Source organism: Ailuropoda melanoleuca, chromosome 10 (assembly GCF_002007445.2).
Source record: "Ailuropoda melanoleuca isolate Jingjing chromosome 10, ASM200744v2, whole genome shotgun sequence".
In the NCBI taxonomy this organism is placed as follows: Eukaryota; Metazoa; Chordata; class Mammalia; order Carnivora; family Ursidae; genus Ailuropoda; species Ailuropoda melanoleuca.
This window is the reverse complement of record NC_048227.1, coordinates 106,582,391-106,610,167: the sequence shown is the minus strand read 5'-3', so window position 1 is coordinate 106,610,167 and position 27,777 is coordinate 106,582,391. Positions and strand designations below refer to the sequence as shown.

The following is a 27,777-nucleotide window of genomic DNA, read 5'->3' as shown; positions in this document are numbered from 1 at the left end:
TTTTTTTTTTTTTTTGACAGGAATAAACAAAGGCTCTAGTTGGGGGTCTACCCTGTTCCTTAGTTTTTGAGGTTGAGTCCAAAAGGAACATATGTGCCTTTATGCCAATCACATATCAGCATGAAAGCTTCCCTAGCCCACAGGGCATCATTTCCTTCTTTCCGTTTCTGGAAATGTGGCAGCCTATCAATCACCTAATGAAGCAGAGATCTTTGTGTCTCCACATTTGAGTTCAGCATTGCTTTATATCCATGTAGAATAGTCAAATGGTTTCTCACCACCTTAGAAGTAATCCTGGTGCTCATGATAATATACTTAGAGTATTTAATTCAGCTTTTCTTTTCCCACACAAACCCACAGTGAAACCCCTACCACTTTTTAACTTTCTTAAGANAGCCTATCAATCACCTAATGAAGCAGAGATCTTTGTGTCTCCACATTTGAGTTCAGCATTGCTTTATATCCATGTAGAATAGTCAAATGGTTTCTCACCAATTTAGAAGTAATTCTGGTGCTCATGATAATATACTTAGAGTATTTAATTCAGCTTTTCTTTTTCCCACACAAACCCACAGTGAAACCCCTACCACTTTTTAACTTTCTTAAGAAAATAAAACCTTAAAAATTTTAAAAATGATATTTACCCAGATCTTTACATGACTAGTTATCCCTTCTCCAATATTTTCTTCTCCCTTTTATCCTCTTTATTTACCTATTTTACCTAGAATTTCTGTTTTGACTCAGGATATCTTGAATACAGTATAATAACAAAAAAAGAAAATGTTCACCCTTCCTGTGTGTGTCTTACCCATTATAGCCTGCCTTGTCCTTCCTAGACTTTGCTGGCTAATGCCAAGGGGCTGGAGAAGAGGTCCGTGAAGACTGCAGATGTCAACCAGGCCAGGAAGGAGCTCAGGGAGATGGTGATGGCTACCAAAGCAGCCCTGGAGCATAATGACAAGTGAGGGTTAACAGTCTGATTTGATATGTTGGGATAATATTTTAAAACCATGTGACAAGCATATATATTTATATTTATTCTGCACTGTTGGGTGAGGCACGCTGCCTTTACTAATACCTTCTGTGTGGCCTCTCACAAGCCATCACGTCTGTGACTGGGAAATTCAACCAAATCTGGTGTTTGTATGGGAGAAGGGTGGCTTGGGATGGTTTCTGAAGGCACCTCATCTTCTTTAGTGGTCCCCTGGGGACCTACGGATAGGTGACACTGCTGCAAACTCAAGACACCTTTCGTGAGTGGTCTTGTTATGTTTTTAACTTAAAAAAATCATTTAACTTTTCTGTGTAGGCTTTCAGATGAAATTACAGTTGGATAGGGCATATGTTTTGTAGAGAATTTAAAGAAGATCAAGAAAACAAACAAAAACCAAAACCATGCCTTCAGTACAAGTACCAGGCAAAAACATCAAAACTTCAAAATACTTGAAAATAGAAGAATACACACCAAATGCCAGTGAATCATTATCTACTCTCCTTCTGCAAATCTTGGTGAGAGCAAAGGCAATGGGGGAAGAGAGAAGAATGGAGCTGGTAGAAGGCCTATCATGTTCTAAAACCAGTGCCATGGAGAGAGAGAGGAAGAGGGGAAATGGAAAAAGAGAGATGAGGGAAGGAGAGAGGGGGAAGGGGGAGGTAGTGAGAGGGAGGGAGACGTAGAGGGAGGGAGGGAGATGTGGGAAGGAAGGGGGGAGGGGAGAAGGAGAGAGAGAAAGGAAGGGAGGGTGGAAGAAGGGGGGAGGGAGGGAGAGAGGGAGAGAGAACAGCTTCCCTAAATAATACCACAGAGTTTACTGGTCTATCAGAGCACTGACTTAGAAGGAAAAGGACTTGAAGTGAGCATGGAAGCAAGGTACCAGTGCTGAAATGATAATGATATGGTGGGAAGAGCTTTAAAAGGAAGTTATCAGCATCCTTTAGAACTGTGCATTGAAGAGAAAAAGAAGCAAGGGAGGGGAGTTTAGAATCCCATAAAAGAGAAAATTGAAGGGCACATGACCTTCTCACTACTGATCTTCCTTTCCTCCAAAAAAAAAAAAAAGTTATCCGGTAAAAAAATCAAAATAGAACACCCTAAAACAACAACAAAAGCATACTTTGGTATTCTCACAAAAACGTGTCCTCTTGAATTAGGAACCTCACATTACCCTAACTGCTATCCCTACCCACAAAAATGCAGAGGTGCAAATGATCTCTGCACAAACGACTGTCTCTCTTGATAAAATGAGGACCCAAACAATTTAGCTGATGAAAATCTCTGCCATCTAACAACGACAAAAAGTTGGAGAAGGAAACTGTACCACAGCACTCCAAACTTAAATATTCTCAAAAGAGCATTTCTAGCTATGGAAATGACCTTGAGTTAGAAATGTAAATACTAAGCACAGCAATCAACAGGGATAAAAAGGAAGACATGAAGCAAGATTTGACCACTAAGGAAAGATAGTTGAAAAAGTCAAAATTATGTCATAGGTCCAGACGAAATTATGACACACCCAAGGTGGGGTAGTCCTGAATGATGACACAATAAGGAGCACTGGTGAAAAACAACAAGCCAGAGAATGAAAATGCGATAACAAAAGAAATAAAAGACAGAAAAAAACTGGTTGAAGTGGAAGACAGGCAAAGAAGATCCAATTTACATATAATTAAAATCTCAGAAGAAGAAGAAAAACCAATGGAATAGAACATAGTATTTGAAACTAAACACATTTAACATTTCTGGAAACTAAATGCCCTGAATCTGCACACTGACAAGGCTGTTACTGTTGTTATTAATTCATTTAATCTCTTCTTAAAATTGGTAGTCAGAATACTTTTATTTCTTTTCATCTCTGATAAAATAAGCTAATGTATGTGAAGCTATTTAACCATTAGGCCCCTGTGGACAGGCAACATTGACACATTTGTGGTGCTGATGTTTTTAACCAAATCACAGGATTTCTCTGTACAAGCGATACGCATTAGACTCCCTTCCCCCCCCCCAATGTATTAGAAATAAGACAGTTGATTTAGTTGTTTTTTTTTTTATTTTTTTATTTTTATTTTTATTTTATTTTTATTTTTTTTAAAGATTTTATTTATTTATTTGACAGAGATAGAGACAGCCAGCGAGAGAGTGAACACAAGTAGGGGGAGTGAGAGAGGAAGAAGCAGTCTCCCAGCAGAGGAGCCTGATGTGGGGCTCGATCCCATAACGCCGGGATCACGCCCAGCCGAAGGCAGACGCTTAACCGCTGTGCCACCCAGGCACCCCAAGTTGTTTTTTTTTTAAACCAGGGAGAGGATACAAAGAGATAAATGTTTTCATTTCCTTCTTTTAAAACATCTTGTATTTTATCTTTAGTGTAAACCTAGTGGGATTTGTGAATTGTATCTGTGGGAGGAAATCACGAGGCCCAGGGAACACGCAGTGCCATTCTAGCTCCAGTAACGGGCCTCCACTGCCCCTCATCTGTTGTTTATCTCTGAGTGTAAATGCTAGTTTCTTTGCCTCCCTTCTAGAATTTCAAGTAACAAAAGAATATCCATAAACTCTATAGGAAATCATTTATTTTATGTGAACCAGCTTTTTCAAGTAGTGGTTTATGCAACTCGGTAAGAAAGTATTCTAGAGTTTATTTAATTTGACTGACTTAGGCTTTCATTCTATATAGAGTTTCAAATTACCTTTCTTGATAGAAACTGAGATCACTTTTTATTTCTCAATTTTTGAGAAAGACTTAAGGCATAAAACAGACAAAAGAAGAAGGGTATGCATGGAGTTCTGACATTTTACTGTTTTTTTATCACCAAACCGTAGACTCAGAAGTGAGCTAGACACGGAGCACGTGCTGCTGCAGTCCGCCAAGGAGAAGTCAGGCGAGTGATTGCGTCATGTTGTTCTTCTGACCTTTGGGTGAAGAATCTCCATGTCCTCGTCTATGATTATGATTTATGGCCTCCTGTTATTATTTGTTTGAAAGGGTTTTGTTTTTTTTTTTCAGGGAGCTTATTCAGTTTTATTCATTTATATTTTTCCCATCAAGTTCTTTAGAAATACAGCAGGTTTTCATTTACTCTGAAGTGGTTTAAATGAAATACCTTAAATGTGCAGGAAACAGTTCATCTCCTTAATAGATCCTGTCAGGGAGATTACTACTCCAGTGTCTGTTGCTTTGGGCACCTTTGGTTTTTCAGTTTCTCTGGAACCCGATACAACGTGTACTCCACGTTATTCTTCTCTAAGATCTTTGTGGTTTTTAGCGGAATAGTGAATTAAGTCAAGACCTCATGTAGAAAGAATTATGTCAAGTTTTGACCAAGGCATTTGGAATAGATCCTAAGAAATTGAGCAAGTGATATAAATATGGAACAGTTCCATAGTGCTGGGGTGCTGAAGGACTAATAGTACCTTACAGGCTTTAGAGAGGGCTGCGCCCCACATGGGACTGAACCAGAGGACACATGGCTGTGGCCTCTTGTGGTTTCCAGGGTAACAGCGATGAAGACAGTCCATTCCGGATTCTAGAACCTCTGCATCTCCTTTCCCAACTCAAAGAAGTCAGCATTTACAAAAGATACGTTTCTCAGGGTGTTCGAGTTTGTGATGTCCTCTGTCTTACAGACTCACTCTCTGTTGGGTTCAGCCCCACTCCCATGGTGTGTGGGTGGTGGAGGGCTGCCAGGGCTGGATGCATCTCCCTGGCAGGCCACGGGGCTGGTGGTTCACCCAGACTCCATTAGTCTCAGCTGCCTGCCTGTTAAGTGGGGATAATGATGGTACTTCCCTCTCAGGTGCACTGAGAGATTAAATGTGAGAATCCACGGAAGTAGGAGCAGGGAGCCTGGCTCAGGGGAGTGGCCCGGCCCATTCCTCCTCCTCCTCATGGCTACTTGTGAGGAAGAATATACAGTTTATGGGAATCTAATACATTTATGAATACTTATGCATTAAATATTCAAATTATTTTATAATTAGATACACAATTTAGAATATGATTAAGTAATCAAAATAAGTTCTATACTGTTAATGCAATGATTCAACCAAATGCCATTTTTCCTCCAAGTTTGTTAAGATACTAACTCATACTGGAATCACTCCTCCCCTCCCAGCAGCCTTTAGGGTATGCTCACAGATCTAACCTATTTTAAGTTCTTAGCAGAACTTGGCTTCAAAAGTTCTTACTAGGCTCTTTTGCTTCCTTCTGCTCCTTCTTTCCTCCTTGTGAGCAACCCCTGTGTGATTTACCTGCTGGTATCTTCCAAGGGTTTCTTGTGGCCTGAGTCCTGGCCTCTTTTTTTTATCCCAGGCTGGCCCAGTGCTTGTCTTCTGACCCCGTGTCAGGACTTACAGGGCGTTTGGGTCCATCCTTCTCCTGCATCCACTTTGCATATTCTTGGGTTCCTCTTATAGGAAAGTCATGGATGGGACTCCGGCTCACTGTTTGCTGTTCCCTTGCTGTTTCCTAAGGCAGGCCCACCATTTTTTCTTTTTCTTTTTCTTTTTTTAAATTTGAGTATAATTGACACACGATGTTACATTAATTTCAGGTGTACAATGCGGTGATTTGACACATTTGCGCATTATGGGACGCTCACCACAAGTGTCCCCGTAAATCGCTGTTACAGTATCATTGACTGTGTTCCTTACGCTCTGCTCTTTACTCCTGGGACTTACTCGTTCTGTAACTGGGGGCCTGAGTTTTCGTCTCCCATTCACTCATTTTCCCCCTCTCTCGACCCCCCTTCCGCTGGCAACCATCAATTTGTTCTCTGTAGTCATAGGTCTGATTCTTTTTGTTCTTTTTTATTTTATTTTTTAAAAGATTTTATTTATTTATTTGACAGAGATAGAGACAGCCAGCGAGAGAGGGAACACCAAGCAGGGGGAGTGGGAGAGGAAGAAGCAGGCTCATCGCGGAGAAGCCTGATGTGGGGCTCGATCCCATAACACTGGGATCACACCCTGAGCCGAAGGCAGACGCTTAACCACTGTGCCACCCAGGCGCCCCCTTTTTGTTCTTTTTTAAGATTCCAGTTATGAGTGGAATCATATGGTATTTGTCCCACTTTTCTTTAAGGGCTTTGTTGCTAAATGCTAATAGGATAAAACACCAGGGATTAAAAAATAAACAAGGGGATATTACTAATTTCTAGAACTGTAGTAAATGTTTCTTAATAGTTGATTCTAGCTGTTTCTGACCTTTCCAGTGCTATCGAAGAAATCTGGTGGCTTGTGTGTATCCTCCTCTATTCTTTTCCTAAAACTTTCCCATTCAGGAGCCTTTCCGCCAAACATATGTATTTTCTGGGGAATTTCTCCTGTCTGGTACCTCAGTCTTTTTCTCACTCTCTTTAAGATTTCATTTATTTGAGAGAGCAGGAGTGGTAGGAAAGGGAGGAGGAGAAGCAGACTCCCCGCTGAGCAGGGAACCCCATGCAGGGCTTGATCCCAGGACCCTGGGATCATGGCCTGAGCCAAAGGCAGATGCTTAATTGACTGAGCCACCCAGGTGCCCCTTCAGTCTTCCTCTTTAGGTAGAAAAGAGGCAACAACAGTTGGCTCATTGGAGTGTCCTTACACTGCTTTGGCTTCTGCGTCCCCAGTTAATTGCCGTAGGTTAAAACCTTCAGCTTTGGTTCAGGTGGAGATCAGACTTCATAGTTTCTGTTTGTGTAGAAGCTTAATCTGGCTGTTTCTGCCTCCTCGGTTAGTTCATTGTGTATCTGCTTAGCTAATTCCCCCAAATTTCAAAACTCATCTTCACAAGTTTTCCCTTCGTCCAAATTTGGAAGTTCGAATGCTGGCAATGGTTTCTGTGTCGTTCACCACGTACGGGTAGTATGATTCTCTTTTGAGTTGTTTTCCTATCAAAAGGGTTTAGTCATTCTTTCTCAAAAAATTGTCCTACCACTGTAGTCAGACTCTAAGTGTGCTGTTTGATGATCAAGTTCCTTCAGCAGCGAGTTATTCTCGGTGTCTCCATCTCCTTTCTGAATCCTTAAATATTGACGTTCATTGGAGCCCAGCATGTCTTTGGTTCAATGCACTCATCTTTGATTCCAAATCTCTTTCCTGCCCAAATCTCTTTTTTAGGCTTGAGATCCCTATACCCAACTGTCGTCTCCTGGATAAGGCCACTTGAGTATCCCATAGGTGCCCCAACTCAACATGTCCAAGATTAAACTGTTTCAATGAACGGCATCACCAAACACATCGAAGTCGAGTCAGAAAGCCTGTGACAGAAATCTTTCCCTCCCTGCCCTATCAATCACTTCAACACAGCTTGTAGGTAGTGGCCCAGGTGGAATTCAACCCCAGCTCTCTTACCTCTCTGCTGCCGTGAACTCCCTTCCTTCCTACTGCATCTGTTCCTGGGTGTAGCAAAGCCGAAACCTAGGGGTTATTTTAATACCTGCCTGTCTCCTACATACAGATCCGGTCAGTTACCAAGCCCTCCTTGTTGCTGTTCCCTAAATCATGTTTGTATTTCCCGCTTCTCTTTATGCAGCAGTACTATCCTGCTCTGATCTTGTTCGAATGATTGTAGTAGCTTTCTGACTGGTCATCCTGTTCCAGCTTCACACTTTCTCATCCACTTTTGGTACTGTAGACAGAGTGCCCATTGTGTGTGTTGATCCCAGCTTAAAAGCCTTCAACACTGGATGTTTTTTCCTGCTTTGTCAAAGATTAGTTGCCCACAGAGCCGAGGGTCCATTTCTGGGTTCTCTATTCTGTTCCATTGCTCTATGTGTCTGTTTTTGTGCCAGTACCAAGCTGTCTTTGTGATCACAGCTTTGTAGTACAGCTCGAAATCAGGCAACGTGATGCCCCCGGCTTTGTTTTTCCTTTTCAACAGTTCCTTGGCGATTCGGGGCCTTTTCTGGTTCCGCACAAATTTAAGGGCTGTTTGTTCCAGCTCTTTGAAAAATGTCATTGGTATTTTGATTGGGATGGCGTTGAAAGTGTAGATTGCTCAGGGTAGCATAGATATTTTAACTATGTTTATTCTTCTGATCCATGAGGATGGAATGTTTTTCCATCTTTTTGTGTCTTCTTCAATGACTAACATAACATAATAAAAAATTATTATAAAAAAATAAAAAATAAAAGCCTTCAACAGCTTTGATTTCCTAACATAGGTTATAAGACCTTTCCAGACCTTCCCCCTGCTTCCTCTCTAGTAATCAGTGATGTCACTCCCCGGCCCTGCATGTTCCCACCCTACAGTATAGCTTTTTTACCCAAATGTGCCAAGTTCTGCTCTTCTGTCCCTTCATTACTCCCTCCCGCTTGTCTAACTCCTTTTCATCCTTCGGGTGTCAACTTCATCACACTTCTCCTGCAAAGTCCTCCTTGTACCTTCCCCACACTATGTTAGGTGCTCAGATTGGCAACTCAATCAATACTAGATTATAGAAATAAAATAGGGGAGGAATATCCCCATTCTTGGATCAGATCACTTTTTATTGATGTGCTTGGGGCGTGAGTCACATTATATCTTGTAGCTATACATAGCATACATAATACTGTTAGTCATGCATGACACCATTAATAAGAGATGACGTATTAAACAGTAATACTTTGCTTTCAAAAATATTTCCAGAATTATCTAAGAAAGATGTAATGGACGAGGATCACCTTACTCTTATTGAGAAAGTTGAAAAGAAGAGGTGTGAAATACTTAATAAATGGGATGAAATTCAAGCTCTTGAAAGAGAAATTAAGACAACTTTGGTTCATACTGGAATTTCACACATCACTGAAAGCAGGATTAAAAGCATAGAGGTGTGTGATTTATTTGTATGAATGTTTACATTGTTCTTTTGCTTGAAGATGTTGGCAAACACAAGAAGCAATTTCATTTTGCAGCTGGGTAAACAGTAATGGAAAAATTGGTCCAAATATATTTTCATTACAAAGCATTTGTAGCAAATGGTAGAATAATTAAGAGATCTAGTTAAAGCAACAAAAATAAAGGTGATAAGAATTCTGTAGAGCTCTGTTAAGGTTCAAATTGGATCTCTTTCAGGTCAGTTGATGTCTCAGTTTAACAATTTTATACAGAAAATGCTTGTCATAAAAGTAGTGACAGCCAGTGTTTAGTATCCAATATGTACTAATTAGCTTGAGCTGAAGCTCAGAGGGTTTAAGTAACCCGCCCAATTTGACACAGTTTGCAGGTAGCAAAGCTGGGATTCAAGCTTAATTCTTTTGGGGCTCCAAAGCCCTTATTATTTTCATTGTGTCACATTGGAGCTCCAGTTAGATTTTCAGGGGGTTGTACAATTATGTTAGAAGATAGAAATTAGTTACTGCCATTGAAAGGAGAGTCTGCTATACTGTCTTTAACAATGATTACTACCCAACTTTTTGATGACCAATATAATGTAGATTGTAATCTGTTTTGAAATGTTATGCTGCCCTACTTTTTATATGTTATAACCTGATTTTGGTTCATGCAGAATCTGACTCAATGTTACCACTTAGCTATAGAGTTTATAAGTGATGTGCAATTGTTCTTTTTCTCATGGTTAGTTACGTATACTTTCCCAGCACTATCTTTTTAAAATCTTTTTTTTTTTTAAAGATTTTATTTATTTATGTGACAAAGAGACAGCCAGCGAGAGAGGGAACACAAGCAGGGGGACTGAGAGAGGAAGAAGCAGGCTCCCAGCAGAGGAGCCTGATGTGGGGCTCGATCCCGGAACGCCGGGATCACTCCCTAAGCCGAAGGCAGATGCTTAACGACTGCGCTACCCAGGCGCCCCTAAAATCTTTTTTTTTTTTAAAGCAGAATTATACAGTGTATAGGATGGTGGTTTAAACTTGTTTTGACTTCTCTTTTTAAAATAATATGTCAGATTTCCTTCTGTGTTTTTGTTTACAGCCTGCTCGTATTTATTTTAAGATTTTATTTGAGAGAGAGTGTGTGGGTGTACAAGCAGCGGGGAGGGGCAGAGGGAGAAGGAGAAGCAGACTCCCCACTGAGCGGGGAGCCTGACGACACAGTGGGACTCGATCCCAGGACCCTGGGATCATGACCTGAGCTGAAGGCAGGTGCTTAACCTGACTGAGCCACCCAGGCGCCTCCAGTCTGTTCCTTTTTAAATGAGATAATGACCCGAGAATGAACACTAATTTGCAGTTGAATTTTTAAACTTTGAAAATAACATGTAGCTTTAAATCTTGTGAGCATGATATTAATGTAAAATCATGTAAACTTCTTTCATAATTAAAACTTCTTTTTTTTTTTTTAAAAAGATTTTATTTATTTATTCGACAGAGATAGAGACAGCCAGCGAGAGAGGGAACACAAGCAGAGGGAGTGGGAGAGGAAGAAGCAGGCTCATAGCAGAGGAGCCTGATGTGGGGCTTGATCCCATAACGCCGGGATCACGCCCTGAGCCGAAGGCAGACGCTTAACCGCTGTGCCACCCAGGTGCCCCTTTAATTAAAACTTCTTTAAGTGGACTGAATCTAGGAAATATTAGATCCCTGTAAGGGTTCGGTATCACTAATTTATATTACTTTATTATTTGTTATTTGCTCCTTGAATCAAATACTAGAAGGTACAACTGAATTGCATTTATTATCCTATTAAGTAATTGATTTCTGGTTTTGGATTTGAAGTATGTGACTTCTAACCAGAATAAAAAATAACTAAATGTATCAAGGATTTATAATATGCCAGATACTACTGTGAACAGTTAAAAAATACTATTCCATATTGCCGGGAATGGCCAGTAATCCCTGTACCGATGGATTAAAGATCACTCCAAACTTTGCTGTGAAAGACAGGAGAAGGCAAGGGGGTCAACGCGCTCAGAGAGTAAGACCCTTTGCTCTTCTTTGCTGCCGCTTTTATTGGTCCTTCAAGATAATCACAAATCCTTGTCACTTTTCCCCAAGCACAGGATGTGTGACAAGGGGTCTTACTGAAACTGCGAGGATCTGTTTACGGGAAAAATACGATATGCTAATTTGGGCGTGTTCTATTAAACAAAGCCTAAGGGCAATGATCATAGGGCGGCTGTTGGGCTAGGAAAGCTTCGGGAAGGCAACTCCCTGAGGCATTCCCACAGCAGAGCGGTCAAGTAGGCCTTGTGTTCCAAAGGCCTACGCCCTTCTCCGAAACCTTCCCCGCCCTCAGCGGCCTCTGTGTTACATTGTAGCAAGCCGGGTATTATGGCTGATTTCATGCTCTACATTAACCCCAACACATATAAGTCCTAACAACCCTAAGAAATGGTTATTATAATGTTAGATATTTATAATATATATTATATATATAATAGCTATTATTATATATAATTAACCCTCTTTTTCTGATAAGGAAACCACAGCACAGTTATGCTAAATAATTTGATTAAGGTCACAGTGAGAAGGCAGTAGAATTGAGATTAAAATTCCAATTGGTTCTAGGGGCGCCTGGGTGGCACAGCGGTTAAGCGTCTGCCTTCGGCTCAGGGCGTGATCCCGGCGTTGTGGGATCGAGCCCCACATCAGGCTCCTCCTCTAGGAGCCTGCTTCTTCCTCTCCCACTCCCCCTGCTTGTGTTCCCTCTCTCGCTGGCTGTCTCTATCTCTGTCACATAAATACATAAAATCTTTAAAAAAAAATTCCAATTGGTTCTTAATTATACGTTATCCAGCCTCACTGATATAATTGCTAATACTTTTCAATATGTTGAATATCTGGAAGAGGAAATCTTTATACCCCCTGCCCATCATTATTTTGCTCATGATTATCTTGGATGTTCACAGTATTAAATAACTTTTCAAGTTTCAGTAATAATATTCTTAATATTTTGATTGTGTTTACAATGAATTTATAGATAAATTTGGCAAGAAGTTACAGCTTTACAATATTAACACTCCCATCAAGGATCATTTTATGTTAATTTATTTGTATGCATTGGTCTTAATTTTTTGTTGTTTGTTATTATGACTTTATGGCATCTGTTACTATTGTTAGTGGAAACTTTTAAAACATTTTATATTATAGTTTATAATCAGTTATTGCTGGTATATATGTGACACTGGTATGTGGGGGTTTTTAGATTTATTTATTAGAGAGAGAGAGCATGAGAGCGAGCATGGTGGGAGGGGCAGAGGGAGAGAGAATCTCAGGCTGACTCCACGCTGAGCATGGAGCCCGACTTGGGGCTCAATCCCATGACCCTGAGATCATGACCTGAGCCGAAATCAAGAGTTGGACGCTTCACTGACTGAGCCCAGGTGCCCCCATTATTGGTATTTTATATTGTATCCAGCCACCTTAACAAATTGTTATTAATTATGAAAATTGAGGAACTGCTCTAGAATTTCCCTAAAATTCTCTGGGTTTTTCTAATATCAACCCTTATTGCCTCTAGTTTTTGACCTAGAAGACTATTGATCTTTCTGTCTTTACCCCATGTCCTTCAAATCATGCTTTGTTTACTCATCTGTTTTTATTTATTTTATTTATTTAATTTTTTTTAAAGATTATTTATTTATTTATTTGACAGAGATAGAGACAGGCAGCGAGAGAGGGAACACAAGCAGGGGGAGCGGGAGAGGAAGAAGCAGGCTCATAGCGGAAGAGCCTGATGTGGGCCTCGATCCCATAACGCCGGGATCACGCCCTGAGCCAAAGACAGACGCTTAACCGCTGTGCCACCCAGGCACCCCTACTCATCTGTTTTAAATGGTGTGCTATTGGGTAGTTTTGAAATTAGATAACGTCATTTACATAACACTTTTTGTTCCATAAATGGGGAAAAGTATTTAACAAATATTCTTAACCAAGCATCTTACTTTTAAAACCATTTCTTCTTCAGACTGAAGCTATAAAGTTGGAAACAGCAAATAGAATTTTAAAGAAGAAAATGCATGTAAGTTTCTGTGAATCCGTGTTTTTCATAGAAATATTTCCTTTAGAGAAAGGTGTGCTTCTCCTACCGTGTCCTAAACAAAATAAGAATATATGCATTATCTTTCTAAACGATAACTTTCTGTAATGCTGAGAAAATCTCAGTATGCAGACATGAGCTTAAAACTGGACAGGTGTAAGCTAATGTATTAGTGAAAAAAAATAAACATCCTTTTTCAATAGTTGAGTGTGCCAATCAGAATTGATTTCTCTAACCCTTGCATGTGTAACAATGCACTGTAATGAGCTTATCTGGTGACAAGGACTATAATGAACTGGTTCCTCTAATGACTTTCAGGATATCCTTCCAGAATACATACTAACAATTTGCTGCTTAACAGATTGTAATTCTGCTTCAATTAGTTATATATCTATATCCATCCATCTATCTATCTATTTACATATATATCCCTCTGTATTATATACAGTATACATTGGTATGTTATGCCTGATTCTAGAAATGGCATTCCATTTTGATTCAGTCTTCTTATCATATAAGATCAGTATCATGCCATTATACATGACCAAAGGATTTTTGATTCTTGTAGGTTATTGAAAACCAGGTGAAGCAGATTGTGGAGAAGAACAAGAGGAGTGAGGAAGAACAGCAGTGAGTATTGATGACATGATAAAACAGTGGGACAATCTCATGCTCTTCTCAAAACTACCCACTCAAATCTACATTCGATGAGACGGTGCTTCTGGAATGTTTATATTCATGAGTGTTAACTTTTTTTTTTTTTTTAAAGATTTTATTTATTTATTCAACAGAGATAGAGACAGCCAGGGAGAGAGGGAACACAAGCAGGGGGAGTGGGAGAGGAAGAAGCAGGCTCATTGAGGAGGAGCCCGATGTGGGGCTCGATCCCATAACACCGGGATCACGCCCTGAGCCGAAGGCAGACGCTTAACCGCTGTGCCACCCAGGCGCCCCATGAGTGTTAACTTTAAATATATGTTACATCCCTTTCTGTGCTCAAGAATACTTAGACCGAGGGGCGCCTGGGTGGCACAGCGGTTAAGCGTCTGCCTTCGGCTCAGGGCGTGATCCCGGCGATATGGGATCGAGCCCCACATCAGGCTCCTCTGCTATGAGCCTGCTTCTTCCTCTCCCACTCCCCCTGCTTGTGTTCCCTCTCTCGCTGGCTGTCTCTATCTCTGTCGAATAAATAAATAAAATCTTAAAAAAAAAAAAAAAAGAATACTTAGACCGAGATTTCAATCTCAGTCAATGTATATTACTTAGCAATGTAGAAATAAATTCTTTGGAAAGAACTGAAGGATTGAGGGTAAATTCTCATGGCAGGGATCAGGAAGGTGGGGAGATAGGTGACTGTGGTGGCTTTCTTTTCTCAAATTATATGGCTTTTAGTGATTTTAAATTTTTGAAGAGTGCTCTGCGTGTATTACTCTGACAATTTTAATTTAAAAATGAAATGGCTGATTTATATTATCGATTACATAAATTTAGCTTTATGTAGTTAATTTTCTTAGAATTGGTACTACAGTTCAAATTTCAGGATTTGTTAAGACTGGGAGCAGCAGAAAACCATTGCTGATTTAAGTATGGAAAATGCTAATTTGTAACAACAGTAAAAAGACATTTAGTTGTAGGTGGTCTCGGTTCAATGATAATATCAAGGAACCAATGTTCTTTTATCTTTCTTCTCTCTTTTCCTTGAGTATGGTTTTCCACCTGGAGGCCGAAATATGGCTATCTCCAGGCATAGGTCCACATCCCATGGGGGAATAAAGGGGGAAAGAAAGGACAAAAGGTGAAGAGCTTCTCAGGAGGCTTTTCTGCTTTATTTAGAAGAGGAAGTGCTTCCAGGGACTTACACTCATATCTCATAGCCCAGCACCGTGTCCCAAGACCATCCATAGCCACGAAGGAGTCTAGGAAATAGCACCCTCTCCTTTCCAGCTCACATGGTAGAGAGAGTCTCCGGAGAAAGGTGTTAGAATGGCTGAGTGAACCACAGGTGGCTGACATTATGTTGGGTGTCCTCAAAGAAAAGCATATAGAATTAGCAATACAAGATTGGGAAGGCTTCTTCCATAGTTTTGGCAAGAGAGCGAATGGACCTAAAGGGTAGACATCATTATCTCCGGGGTGAATCTGTGTCTGCGGCCACGCTCTACTTAGTCTGGACTGTGTCCATATACGGGGAGAGTCTTTGCTACATTCAAGGCCAAAATGCTACTAGAAATCCTTTAAAATGGAAGTGGAAGGTTACAAAGTCTCATTTTATGTTTTTGAGTAAATATGTCCTAAAATAAATGTTTTCTAATCTATTGTGTTCATTTGTTGCGTTTAAGGAAACTTTGGGATTTTATTAAAGAATTTGTAAACTTGAAGGAAACAGACAGTAACTCAAGTGACTGGAAAATGACCCATGAAAATTCACAGCCGCCATGTGCATAGCACGAATGTTTACGGATGTCCCAATTCATGAAGATACATCTCTTTTTGTCGGTTTTAGTCTCTAATAAAGTTAATGTAATATATGTGTCCTACTCAAAATAGTGGAATAAATACATGTATGCGTGTGGTTCGTTGTACTTTTGTGTACATATCCATAACAGAAGCAGCTCTTAGAGTATTTTCTGCTTTCCTTCAATAATTTTCTCCATACTTTCAATTATTTGATAGAAATAAGAAATTCAGCACTGCTACAATACAGATCAAATATGTTTCTTATTTGCCAGTGCAAGTTTAAATATAAACATTTAATAAAATGTGGTCATCATATAATTAACATTCACTTAAGTAAACTTTACTGATTGTACGTGAGGCAGTGCTCTGAAAGGTTACAGCACTGCCACGGTGCTTTGCAACACTTGTGTCTTGACTGTGATCTTCATGACAACATTGTGACTTGGATTTTTTTAATGCCCACTTTGCCTGTAATCTGGTCTGAGCACTTAGAGTCACACGAGTCCAGCTTCTTCGGACAGCTGTGTGTGTGGCTGTGGTGAGGGTCAAATGTAAGGGTGAAGTACATGAGGGATTTGTTCCTAACCTGAAAGAGCAGAGTTTGAGGTCAGGGAAAGAGAGAGAGAGAGAGGGAGAGAGAGAGAGATGAGCAGGGTTTGCTTCCAGTGGACCAGGAGGTCAATGTCAGGGCGGTGTGTTCGTGACAGCTCTGTTTAAATTCAGTAGCTCTTCCTGGGGCGTGATTCATTCTGCTTTTAGAGATAAAATAGTGGCAGCTGAAGCTGCAAATGGTCACCATATATAGAAATAAATTGGGCTTTATTAATGTTTGTTGAATTCTCTACATTCAAGTTGCCTTCTGTTGGTTATTTATGCTCACTAGAATCTTATTAAGTAGGCACCATTATTTCCCATTATGGGGGAGAGAATGAAAATGTGAAGCGATGAATTGATTTGTTTAAACTACACTGTGAAAAATAGAGCAGGGATCCAATTCCAGATTTGGTTTGCTCAATTCCTAAACTCTTACCACTGCATTATGCTGTGGCATTTATATATATATCACTGGTCAACATATAGGGAAACACTTTTATACATCGTCCGTGACATAAAGACCATTAGAAGTAAGGAGAAACAGACCTACAATCAAAGCTGAATTTACTTGCTTGCCAAGCAAGGGACAGCCGATCCAATTAGAAAGCAGAGGCAGCTGGATATAGAGGCAAAAGGTTGTCCTGTTCTGTTTAAGAGGACTTCAGACATTAAGGACTGAATGGATTTTCTGGGGAGCAGGATAGGGGCTGGAAGGTCCTTTGGTTGTTTGGTTTTTTTTCTGGTGTCACAAAAGCACTGTTTTTGAAGAGATATGACATCGCTTGTAATCAGACCTCATCAAGATCAAATTCTTGTAGCAGGCACTTTGTTATGGGTATTCTTTGGACGGGTACATTTTTCATTTAAAAAGCAATATGAGTGATCCTACCACTCATTCATGTATTCAAGCAACCTTCATTAGATCAACCTTCAGGTGCATTTCAGACAGTTGTTAGTTGCTGGAAGTATGGAAATGAAGACATGGCCCCAATCCTCAAGGAGTTGAGAGTTTGTTGTACAGGCTTGTGGAAAGAATACCAACAGCAAAAAAGAGAGCCTGATAAAACTAAAAGCATACAAGGATGTGGGGAGGCACATTCTTGCCCGCTGCTGGAGCAAGAGTAATTCAACGTGAACAGTTTGGGCTGTAACTTGGCAACAAGCTCACCAAATACCCATGCGTTCCCAGAATCCTGCAGAATCATGCCTACTGGCATGAGGGCCATGTAACTTGTTTGAGCCGATGTGAGATGGTTGTGGTAACATATGTCAAGAAGGGTGAGCTCTGGAAAGATCAGCTTATTTGTAAAAAGAAGTAAAGGGAAATATAGGGAATCAGAAATGTGATTTCTCAGTGTGGGAAAAGCTGACTGATTTCAGTTTACAGATTCAAGATTTTTAAAAGTCTACAACCAGATTATACATTTGAAAGTAAAGAATACATTATGGGTGTGGCTCACAGCCTCCTGTCTGAATGGACAATTAGGGATGAGCCATGAGGAGGAAGGAAAGAGATCTGAGAGCAACTCTAAGCAAACCATGGGCACATGGAACTGACTGGAAGCAAATGGATTGGATGTGCACTGAGTTTTTGAGGGAGTTTGGCTATTACAGGCAATCAGGAACCCAAGGTAAGTCCATTGCTGCTCAAAAGCATTAGCAGCCCTGGGTCCCCTGAACAACCATGGAGGGGAGCAAGAAGGAAGCTGAGGAAACCATCTATTCCCTAAGAGAACATATTCCCCAAAGCCCACTTCTGATGTGCCCGAGGAGGATAAAGGAGGGCCACACCAGTGACAAGGACAATAACGAGAGCTCTGTCCCAATGCAGACTTCACCCTGCTCCTTGGTCTTCTCTGTAGGGCTTCAGAAATACAGTGGTCCATGGTACATTTCAGACACGCATGCTCTGTGTGTGTCCTCACCCTTTGTACGATATCCATTCATAAATTTATTGCAATTATCCTTGTTCTCAACAGATGGAGAAAGCACTGTGTATCCTTTAGGGATCTTGGACTTTGAGCTAGCTGTAGTGACTGTGTGGGATTTGTCACCCTTAGCGAGGATGGCACTGTGTTTTATGCAAAGAAATAAGTGAGCAAAGAGAATTGTTAGAGTGTGGACTGTGAAAGAGATATTTCTCTGTTGTAGAAGCTTGTGAAGGCTTGTATTCCTTCCAGGCTATGGGGACCCTGGATCTCCTGTGTACCTAGTTCTTAAGCAAAGCCCACCATTTTGGACACAGGACATGTGTAAGACAAACTGTCGGATCAGGCCAGTGGATGTTAGGGTTAACTTGCTATTGCAGCATAAACTATTCTATGTTGATTTACTCTGTTTACCATAAAGAAACTCGTACAGGAACCTAAGGAGATTTCTCTTTCTCATTTTCTTTTGTTCTCTATCTTGTCCTGTCTGTATGTCTATTATCTATCTATCTATCATCTATCTATCTATCATCTATCTATCTATCTATCTATCTATCATCTATCATCTATCTATCATCTATCATCGTCCATCTATCATCCATCTTTTTTTCTTCCTTCCTTCCTCCCTCCCTCCCTTCCTTCCTTNTTTTCTTCCTTCCTTCCTCCCTCCCTTCCTTCCTTCCTTCCTTCCTTCCTTCCTTCCTTCCTTCCTTCCTTCTTCTTCTTTCTTTCTTTCTTTCTTTCTTTCTTTCTTTCTTTCTTTCTTTCTTCTTTCTCTCTTTCTTTCTTCTTTCTCTCTTTCTTCATTTCNTTCTTTCTTTCTTTCTTTCTTTCTTTCTTTCTTTCTTTCTTTCTTTCTTTCTTTCTTCTTTCTCTCTTTCTTCTTTCTCTCTTTCTTCATTTCTTTCTTTCTTTCTTTCTTCTTTCTTCTTTCTTTTTCTTTCTTTCTTTCATATTTAATCTATTGATGTTTACTGAATAACTCTGATACTAGAAAATAGAAACAGCATAACTGTTTCTGAGTAGGATAGTAATGGTCCTGGGAGTCAAGTCTTTAAATGGAACACTATAAAGCAGATAAAAGAAATAGACAAAAATATGTCCACGTGAGTAAATATCAAGAACATATGTTGGGTGAAAAAAGTAAGTTTCAGGAGAGTACATACATGGTAGTATTATTAATATAAATATAAAATTAAACATGCGTTGGTATGAAATTTTCTAATTCTAGTATGTTGATTAACTAGGGAAAGGAGGGAGAAAGGAGAAGGTTCAGGCTGACTTTAATATTTTAGTAGTATGTATAGTGTTTTATTTCTTTTAAAAAACATGAAGCAAGTGTTCTGAGATCTTAATGTATGTTTAATACATTAATGTATGTTTAATACATTAATGTATGTTTAATATTGATAGTGGATTAATTAAGTGTTAGTTATTATTTTCTATAACCTTCTATAGGTATTATGCTAACACTTGTTAAACACTTATAATAGACTAGACACTATTCTATACACTTAACATGTATTCATTTAGTTCCCATGTGACCCTATGAGGTCGGTTACAGTTATTATTTTTTAGATTAGGAAATTGCTTATTTAAAATTTTTAAATTTTAATTTAATATTTAAATTTAATTCCAATTTAAATATATTTTAAGAAGTAATGAATGCAATAATTTACCATGGAGATGTGGTGTAAGTGTTTGTAAATGGTATAAGGAAAGTACAAAGATGAGCTCACAGAACTCAATACTATCTGTGGGGGAGAAAGGACAGAAAAGCCAAATAAATTTGTGAGTTATTCTTTACCATTACGTTCCCACGAGGGGAGTGGTGATTCGACGTAGAGGGAACCATGTGAGTGAAAGAACAAGTAGACTGGCATTGGTCCAGACATTGGTGGTGGTGGTGGTGGTGATAGTGATGGTGATGATGGTGGTTATGATGGTGGTGGTGCTGGCGTTGGTGATGGCGGGGATGGTGGTAGTGATGATGATGGTGGTAATGGCAGTGGTGATGGTGGTGGCAGTGATGGATATGATAGTGATGGTGGTGATGGTGGTAGTGGTGATGGTAATGATGATGGCAGTGGTGATGGTGCTGGTGGTGGTGGTAATGGTGATGATAGTGATGGTGGTGATAATGGTGATGATGGTGGTGTTGGTATGTGTGTGTGTGTGTGTGTCTTCAGATGCTGGTGGTGCTGGAAAATGAAAGGATGGAGTCAGATAAGGTTGAAGGTTTTTAAGCAGTAAAGGGATCGAATTTAATATTTAGAAAAATCACTCCAACATCATTGTTAAAAAAAAAAAAAGTTTTGTCGGACTGGAGAGAGGGATGCCAAGTAGGAGACTGCTGTGGGTGACCGGGCTGGAGGTGATGTTTGAGCTATGGGGAACTCAGTAAGGAAGCAAGAAGGACCAAATGCAAGGGAGTTTAAGTCAGTGTGAGGGGCTGGATGAAGATATAAGGGGTGCCGGAGTCCAGGTTGACTCCCCAGTTTCTGGCTTGGATGACAACTCAGATGGTGTGGTCATTCACTAAAATAGGGAACACAGAAGAGGAGTAGATTTTGAGGGCAAAGATTAGTTCATTTGAGACATTCTGAAGCTTAATGTCTCTAGGGAGTTACACCCATATGGAGGTGTCTGGTGGAGCTGAGTCTGTGGACTGGCGCTGGAAAGAGACGTTTGGGAGTCAGCAGCAGCGGGTGGGAGCAGAAACTGGGGGAGGAGGGAAATCACCGTGGAGGGTCTCTAGAGGGAAGAGCAGGCAAACAGGGCTAGAGCCCAGAGCCTTGAGCCCTGAGGGTCAGGACCAAGGGAGGGGGGACGAGTGAGAAGAGGACAGACTCCCATGCCCGTGCGTGCAGGAGAGCAGGTGGAGGTGGGCACGAGTTTAAGTGAGCCACAGGCAACACACTTGGGAGCTGAGATTTTATGCCTGCATTTGACATATAACGTTGTGTAACTTTAAAGTGTACAACATGTGGTCCTGGGAAATGATCCCCACCACGGAGTTGGCTGTGACTCTAGCACCCCACGTGACTGCCATCCTTGTAGGGCGAGCCCATGTAAGGTTCACTTGCTGCTGCTTTCAAGTATATAATACAGTATTATTAACTGTAAGCATCGTGTTCTGCATTATACCCGGAGCTTACTCATTTTATAACTAGAAGTTTGTACCCTTAGACCAACATCTCCCCATTTCCGTCACCCCATCCCCACTATGGTAGCATCATCCTGTTCTCTGTATGAGTTCAGCTTTTCTAGATTCCACATATAAGAGAGATAGTAAAGTATTTGTCTTTCTCTGCCTGACTTGTTTTACTTAGCATATGCCCTTAAGGTCCATCCATGTTGTTGCAAATGGCAGGATTTCCTTCTTTCTCGTGGTTAACAATATTCCACTGTGGGATATATATATATGTGTATATATATATACACACACACATATATGGAACATAAAAATATATATTATGTATGTATATATATTTATATATGATATATATTATGTAAACATATATGTATATTATATATAATGGAATATATGAAGAAAATGTGTATTTTATATATTTTTTTATTTTGTATGTATTATATATATACATATATATAAGAAGATGTGATATATATATATATATCCGTTCATTCCACTCATTTGTTGACTGACAGTTTATTTCCATTTCTTAGCTATTTTGAATAATGCTTCAATGACATGGGAGTGCAGTTATCTCTTAGACATACTAATTTCAAATTTTTTGGATTTATACCCAGAAGTGGAATTTCTGGATCATATGGTAGTTCAATGTTTAATTGTTTTTTTAAGATTTTATTTTTAAGTAATCTCTATGACTAATGTGGGGCTCAAACTCACAACCCCAAGATCAAGAGTCACACGGTCCACTGACTGATCCAGCCGGGTGCCCCCAGTGTTTAATTTTTTGGAGGAACGTCCATACTGTTTTGTATACCAATTTACATTCCAGTTCTGCATTATTATTTTATTTTATTTATTTATTTGAGAGAGAGAGCGAGAGAGAAAGCACAAGCAGGGGGAGAAGCAGGCTCCCCACCGAGCAGAGAGCCCAATGTGGGGCTCGATCCCAGGATCCTGAGTCTATGACCTGAGCCAAAGGCAGACACTTAACCGACTGAGCCACCCAGGTGCCCCTACATTCCATTTCTGTACCAATTTACATTCCTACCAACAGTTTTTCCACTTTCTTGCCAACACTTATGTCTCCCCCNTCTCCCCCCCCCCCCCCGCCTTGGAGTGTAATTGACATTCAATGTTATATTAGTTTCAGGTGTGCAACACAGTGATTGGACAATTCTATATATTACTAAACGCTCACCAGGTTAAGTGTAGTCACCAGACAATGTTATGACAATATTATTGACTCTATGCCCTATGCTGTACTTTTCTGTGACTCATTTATTTTATAACGAAAAGTTTGTACATTTTTAAGCCCTTCACTTATTTTGCCCACGCGCACCCCCTTTCCTTCTTGCAGCCACCAATTTGTTATCTGTATTTATGAGTGTTTCTGGTTTTCCATTTGCTTGTTTCTTTCGTTTCTTAGATTTCACATGTGAGTAAAATCATATGGTGTTGAAAACAAAAACAGTAATTTGAAAATATGGATGCAATTCTATGCCTCCTGCAGCATTCAGAACTCTGCCCATTTTTTAATTGGATTGCTCGTTTTTTTGCTATTGAATTGAGTTCTTTATGTATTTTTTTATATCAACCCTTATCTGATATATGATTTGAGGGTGTTTTCTCTCATTCAGGTTGCCTTTTCTTTGTGTTGATGGTTTCTTTTACTGTGCAGAAGTTTCTTAGTTTGATGTAATCCCACTTATTAATTTTTACTTCTGTGGCTTATGCTTTTGATGTCTTATCCAAAAAAATCACTGCCAAGACCGAAGTCAAGTTGCTTTTCCCCTGTTTTCTTCTAGGAGTTTTATGGTATCAGTTCTTTAAGTCTTTAGACCATGTTGAGCTAATTCTTTTGAGTTATGTAAGATAGGATCCAATCTCATTCTTCTGCATGTGGTTATCCATTTTCCTGACACCATTTATTGAAGAGACTATCCTTTCTCTATTGAGTCTTTGTGGCTGCCTTGTCAAATATTAGTTGACTACTGAATATGTGGGGGTTTATTTCTGGGATCTTGATTCTTTCCATTGGTCTCTGTGTCTATTTTGATGCCAGTACCATACTGTTTGATTATAGCTTTGTAGCTGATAAAGGAAATTTTCAGCTTTTCATGTCTGTGGGTCCTGCTCCTGGGCTCCCAGGGAAGCTGTTCTTCAATGTTTACCAAGTTCAGAATGACTTGGCAAAACCTCAAAGCCCGGGCTCTATTTCTGCCCCAGGGCATACGTTACATGTCTGCTTTGTTAAAGAAAACAACCAAAAAGGAGCATTCCGAACACACAAGATAAGAAAAAGGAAGAAACCTCCCTGGTTCCCATAAGATTAAAGTCATACAGCCCTGCATATACTAGAGGCTTAAGATAAGGTCTGCCACTTTCTGAAACGTCCTTTGTTTTGATTTGTAACTTTTTAATGTAAAAAAATGTGTATAATCCTGCCCCAAATGTCCCTTCCCTGGAGCACTCTCTTCTTTGTGAAGATCGTGTGTCCTGGCAGCTGCCCGAACTTGGGCTTCAATACAACAAATAAAAAAATGAAAGTGGGGGTGGGAGAGAATAATGAGCTTCTGTTTGTTAAGATTCTTACTCATGCTTTTAAAAATATTTTAATTTCTTTGCTTATTAACAAGATCAAGCATTTTAAAATATACTTATTAGCTCTTTTCTTTTCCCCCTTCTGTGTATTTTCTGGCATGCAGTAAATATTCAGTAACTATTTTTAATAGTTTATTGACTATCCATTTGTATCACACCTGTTTGTTTTATGGGTTTTTCATCTTAATTCTGTGCAGTTGCTACCTTGTGTTGCATTCATCAAAACAAAGCATTGATTTCTATTTGGATTAGAGCAATTTAGACAATTGGATTCAAGGTTCTTAGTAATCATGAATCTATTCACCTGTCAGTAATATACAAGCTGTATACTATTAGTGCTACTTTGTTTCTTTAATTAAAACAACAAGAAAGTTGAAATTGTGTTATTTGTAATAAAAAGAAGGTCTTAGTTTTTTTCCTAAGGCATGTGCCTGCTTGAGTAGGGTTATGAGGTATGTATGGATGTGCTGGTTTTTACCACAATAAATCAGTCCTTTTGTCCAATTTAGTTGTTGAATGACGATTGAATCTTTAATTTGGGGACCGCCAGCTTGTAAATAGGTGCCCGACTCTGAAGGAGGAATGAGCGTGTCAACTTGTCATTATTCTCAGAGCTGATTAGAACTTGTTTTTTTTTTAAATCTATATTTCTTTTCTTTTTTTAAAAAATATTTTATTTATTTATTCGACAGAGTTAGAGACAGCCAGTGAGAGAGGGAACACAAGCAGGGGGAGTGGGAGAGGAAGAAGCAGGCTCATAGCAGAGGAGGCTGATGCGGGGCTCGATCCCGGAATGCCAGGATCACGCCCTGAGCTGAAGGCAGACACCTAGGCGCCCCAGAACTTCTTTGTTTTTTAAAGATTAATTTATGTAGAGACAGAGAGAGAGTATGTGCGAGTGGGGTGAGGGAGGGGCAGAGGGAGAGAGAGAGAGAAAATCTCAAGCAGGCTCCATGCTTAGCATAAAGCCCAATGGGGGTCTCGATCTCACGACCCAGAGATCGTGACCTGAGCTGAAATCAAGAGTTGGACACTCAACTGATGGAGCCACCCAGATACCCCTGATTAGATCTTCGTGAAAGCATCTGGTGAGCCCCTCTTTCAAGAAAATCATGATTTGTCCCCATTTTACTGGTAAGACTACTGAGGCTCAGCCTGAGCTAAGGGCCCAGGTGTCAAAAGTGATGCATTATAAAGAGCACACTCACCATGGGCACCGAGCAGCATATAGGATCGTTGGCTCGCTCACACTCACCATGGGCACCGAGCAGCGTATAGGATTGTTGGCTCGCTCACACTCACCATGGGCACCGAGCAGCGTATAGGACCGTTGGCTCGCTCACACTCACTGTGGGCACCGAGCAGTGTATAGGACCGTTGGCTCGCTCACACTCACCGTGGGCACCGAGCAGCGTATTGGGTCGTTGGCTCGCTCACACTCACCATGGGCACTGAGCAGCGTATAGGATTGTTGGCTCACTCACACTCACCGTGGGCACCGAGCAGTGTATAGGATCGCTGGCTCGCTCACACTCACCATGGGCACCGAGCAGCGTATGGGACCGTTGGCTCGCTCACACTCACCGTGGGCACCGAGCAGCGTATAGGATTGTTGGCTTGCTCACACTCACCGTGGGCACCGAGCGGTGTATTGGGTCGTTGGCTCGCTCACACTCACTGTGGGCACTGGGCAGCATATAGGACCGTTGGCTCGCTCACACTCACCGTGGGCACTGAGCAGTGTATAGGATTGTTGGCTCGCTATATTGTACTCCTGAAAGTAAGACAGCACTGCATGTTCAGTACACTGGAATTAAAGTAAAACACTTAGGGGGAAAAAAAAGCGATGCACCAGAGGAATCCATGTCCTTGAACTACTCCTGGAAATCAAGCAACAGGCATCACCGTGAAGTTCAGCACTGTGACTTTCAGAGACAAAAGACCTCGACGTGGGCCAGTGATTCAAAAGGAAGACCTTCTCTCTGTCCTTAGCCACAGAGGTCAGGAAGCCCGGAGGTAGGCAGTTCCAGAACTGACTGGCCGCGTCAGGTATCCAGGCTCCTTCCCTGGTTCTGCTATCCTCGTATTTTGGCTTGATATTTAGATTTATTCTCTCATGGTAAATGGCCAGAGAGGAGAGGCATTTTGTGTAATTCCTTGCTTTTATCAGGGAGGAAAACTTTCCCAGGAGCTGTCCTCAGACTTCCTGGCAGATCTCATAGAACAGAGTCAGGTAGATGGCCAAACTGTCTGCAAGACAGCCTCGTGCAACAGTCAGGGTCCTTACAGGAGGGAGGCACTCTCAAATTAGGGTCATCTCAGAGCAGTGTATTTACAGAGAACTGTTTCCCAAGGTGCTGGGGTGGGGACCCACATAGGGCAGTACTCACAGCTGGTACTTCTGGAGAGCCAGCACACCTGGGCCAAAGGGATGAGGGGAAAGAGCAGTTCCTGGACCCCGAGGAGGGGTCATGTAGTAGAGACGACCTAGTGAGGAGCAGAGGCGCAGCCAGCCTAGGCTGATCTCCGAGGAGAAGGGTCAGCACGGCTGCGGTCAGCAGCAGATGCCTGCAGGAAGAATGCAGGCAGGGCTTCTCCGTCTTTCCAGGGCAAGGCAGAGAAGGAAGGAGAGTGGGTCTGAAAGGACCCACAGGAGGGTATGGGGCACAACTGGGAAATGAGAATCCGGCATTTCTAGCCCAGACACGGGAGCTGGGGAGTGCCAGCCGGCAGCAGGTGCCCCGCAGGCAAGCAGGGTCCCAGCCACAGCCTGCACGAGGGGCTCTCCTTCTCCCTGTGTGTCTCCATCTGTGAACCGGCAATGATGCTAATTGCCCCTTCATCTAATCATTTGGGGATTAAATGGGAAAATAAAGGTTAAACCCTTAACATACTGCCTGGACTAAACAGTGTCAGCTAGTGTCAGCATTACTTTTTTTTTTTATGTCTTCTTCCTAACCCATTCCCCATTTCTGTGCCCTCAGCTTGGCATCCTCATTGCCTTGGGATGTGCCAGCAACCTGTACAGGGGGTCCTGGACCAGCCGCGTGGGCATCACTGGGAACTTGTTGGGAATTCACATTCTGGGTTCCAACCTACGGAATCGGAATCGGGGATGGGGCCCCATGGTGTGCGTTCATAAGCCCTGAAAAAGGCCCCGTGTCTGACTCTCCAGGCGTGCTCCCCAGGCACAGCAGGAGTTGGCCGGCCTCAGGCAGAGATGACACTGGGGGGCGGTGGGGGGGAGGGTTTCGATGTTTCGCACGTAGCTCAACTGTTGAAGGCATGTTCCCTGCATATGGTGAGAGCGGTGCTGGGATGAAATCAGACTCGGGGACACAGCCAAAAATCCTTGGGGAGCCCCAAACCTACTGGGGGAGAGTAACTCCCCCAAAGTCCCAGAGTCCCTGGGAGAAAGTGTGAGGAGGCAGGACGTGTCCACACAGGAGGGCAGGTGTCACCGGGATGCCTGCACCCTCACCCGGTGCGTGGAGGCGTCGGGGAAGCGGTGGCTCAAAGCTGGGAGTGCCCCTGGAGAAACCGATGTTCCTAGTCCACGTTGCAGTGTATTATTCCGTTAAGTCAGAATAATACATCATCCGACTTGCCCTCTCTTGGTTTTTTGCTCTGGAAGTGAAGGAGGGGTGCCGAGGTTGGGAACTAAACCTGCGCCCCCCCTCACAGCCGTCTGTGCGCACGAGCACCGCCTGCGCCCAGCCCAGCTGGAGGAAAAGGGGGGAATGGATTTTCTAAGGAAGTCAATGAATTTTTGATTTACATTAGAACAAAGCTTACGGATCAACTTACATAAAATGCAAACTCTAATTATAAATAAAAATGTTGTAAGTATCGCAAGGGCCTGTTTTCTAGGCATTTCAAGCTCATAAAAGAAATGTTTCGTCTGTTGCAAACATAGGTGCAGCCCCGTCTCCCCCTTGTCCACATGGTGGACCTAGAGCGAACACTAAGTTTATATAAGGGGTGAAAGCCCATCTACCAATGAGCTTAGTTTCAGTTGCTAGGTTACTTGGCTTTTATGATAATTTGTGTTTGTGAGAATTAACCCATTAGGGCTCTTTTAAGTACAGACCTCTTTTCCAGGGACAGCAAGCAACTTAAATTAGTATCATTTAAAAAAAAAAAAAAA

General features: G+C 41.3%; 1 protein-coding gene across 1 annotated transcript in view; it reads left to right on the top strand.

Annotated features, from left to right (window-relative positions):
* The window catches only part of C10H6orf118 (chromosome 10 C6orf118 homolog), a 39,643-nt gene extending 24,181 nt beyond the window's left edge, over window positions 1-15,462 (top strand). The window contains exons 5-10 of the mRNA XM_034669427.1: window positions 837-961; window positions 3,821-3,879; window positions 8,607-8,788; window positions 12,825-12,878; window positions 13,465-13,526; window positions 15,236-15,462. Coding sequence (XP_034525318.1) covers window positions 837-961; window positions 3,821-3,879; window positions 8,607-8,788; window positions 12,825-12,878; window positions 13,465-13,526; window positions 15,236-15,341 — 588 coding nt within the window. The 3' untranslated portion in view covers window positions 15,342-15,462. The remainder of the gene's footprint in view (window positions 1-836; window positions 962-3,820; window positions 3,880-8,606; window positions 8,789-12,824; window positions 12,879-13,464; window positions 13,527-15,235) is intronic.
* The last annotated feature ends 12,315 nt before the right edge of the window (window positions 15,463-27,777 follow it).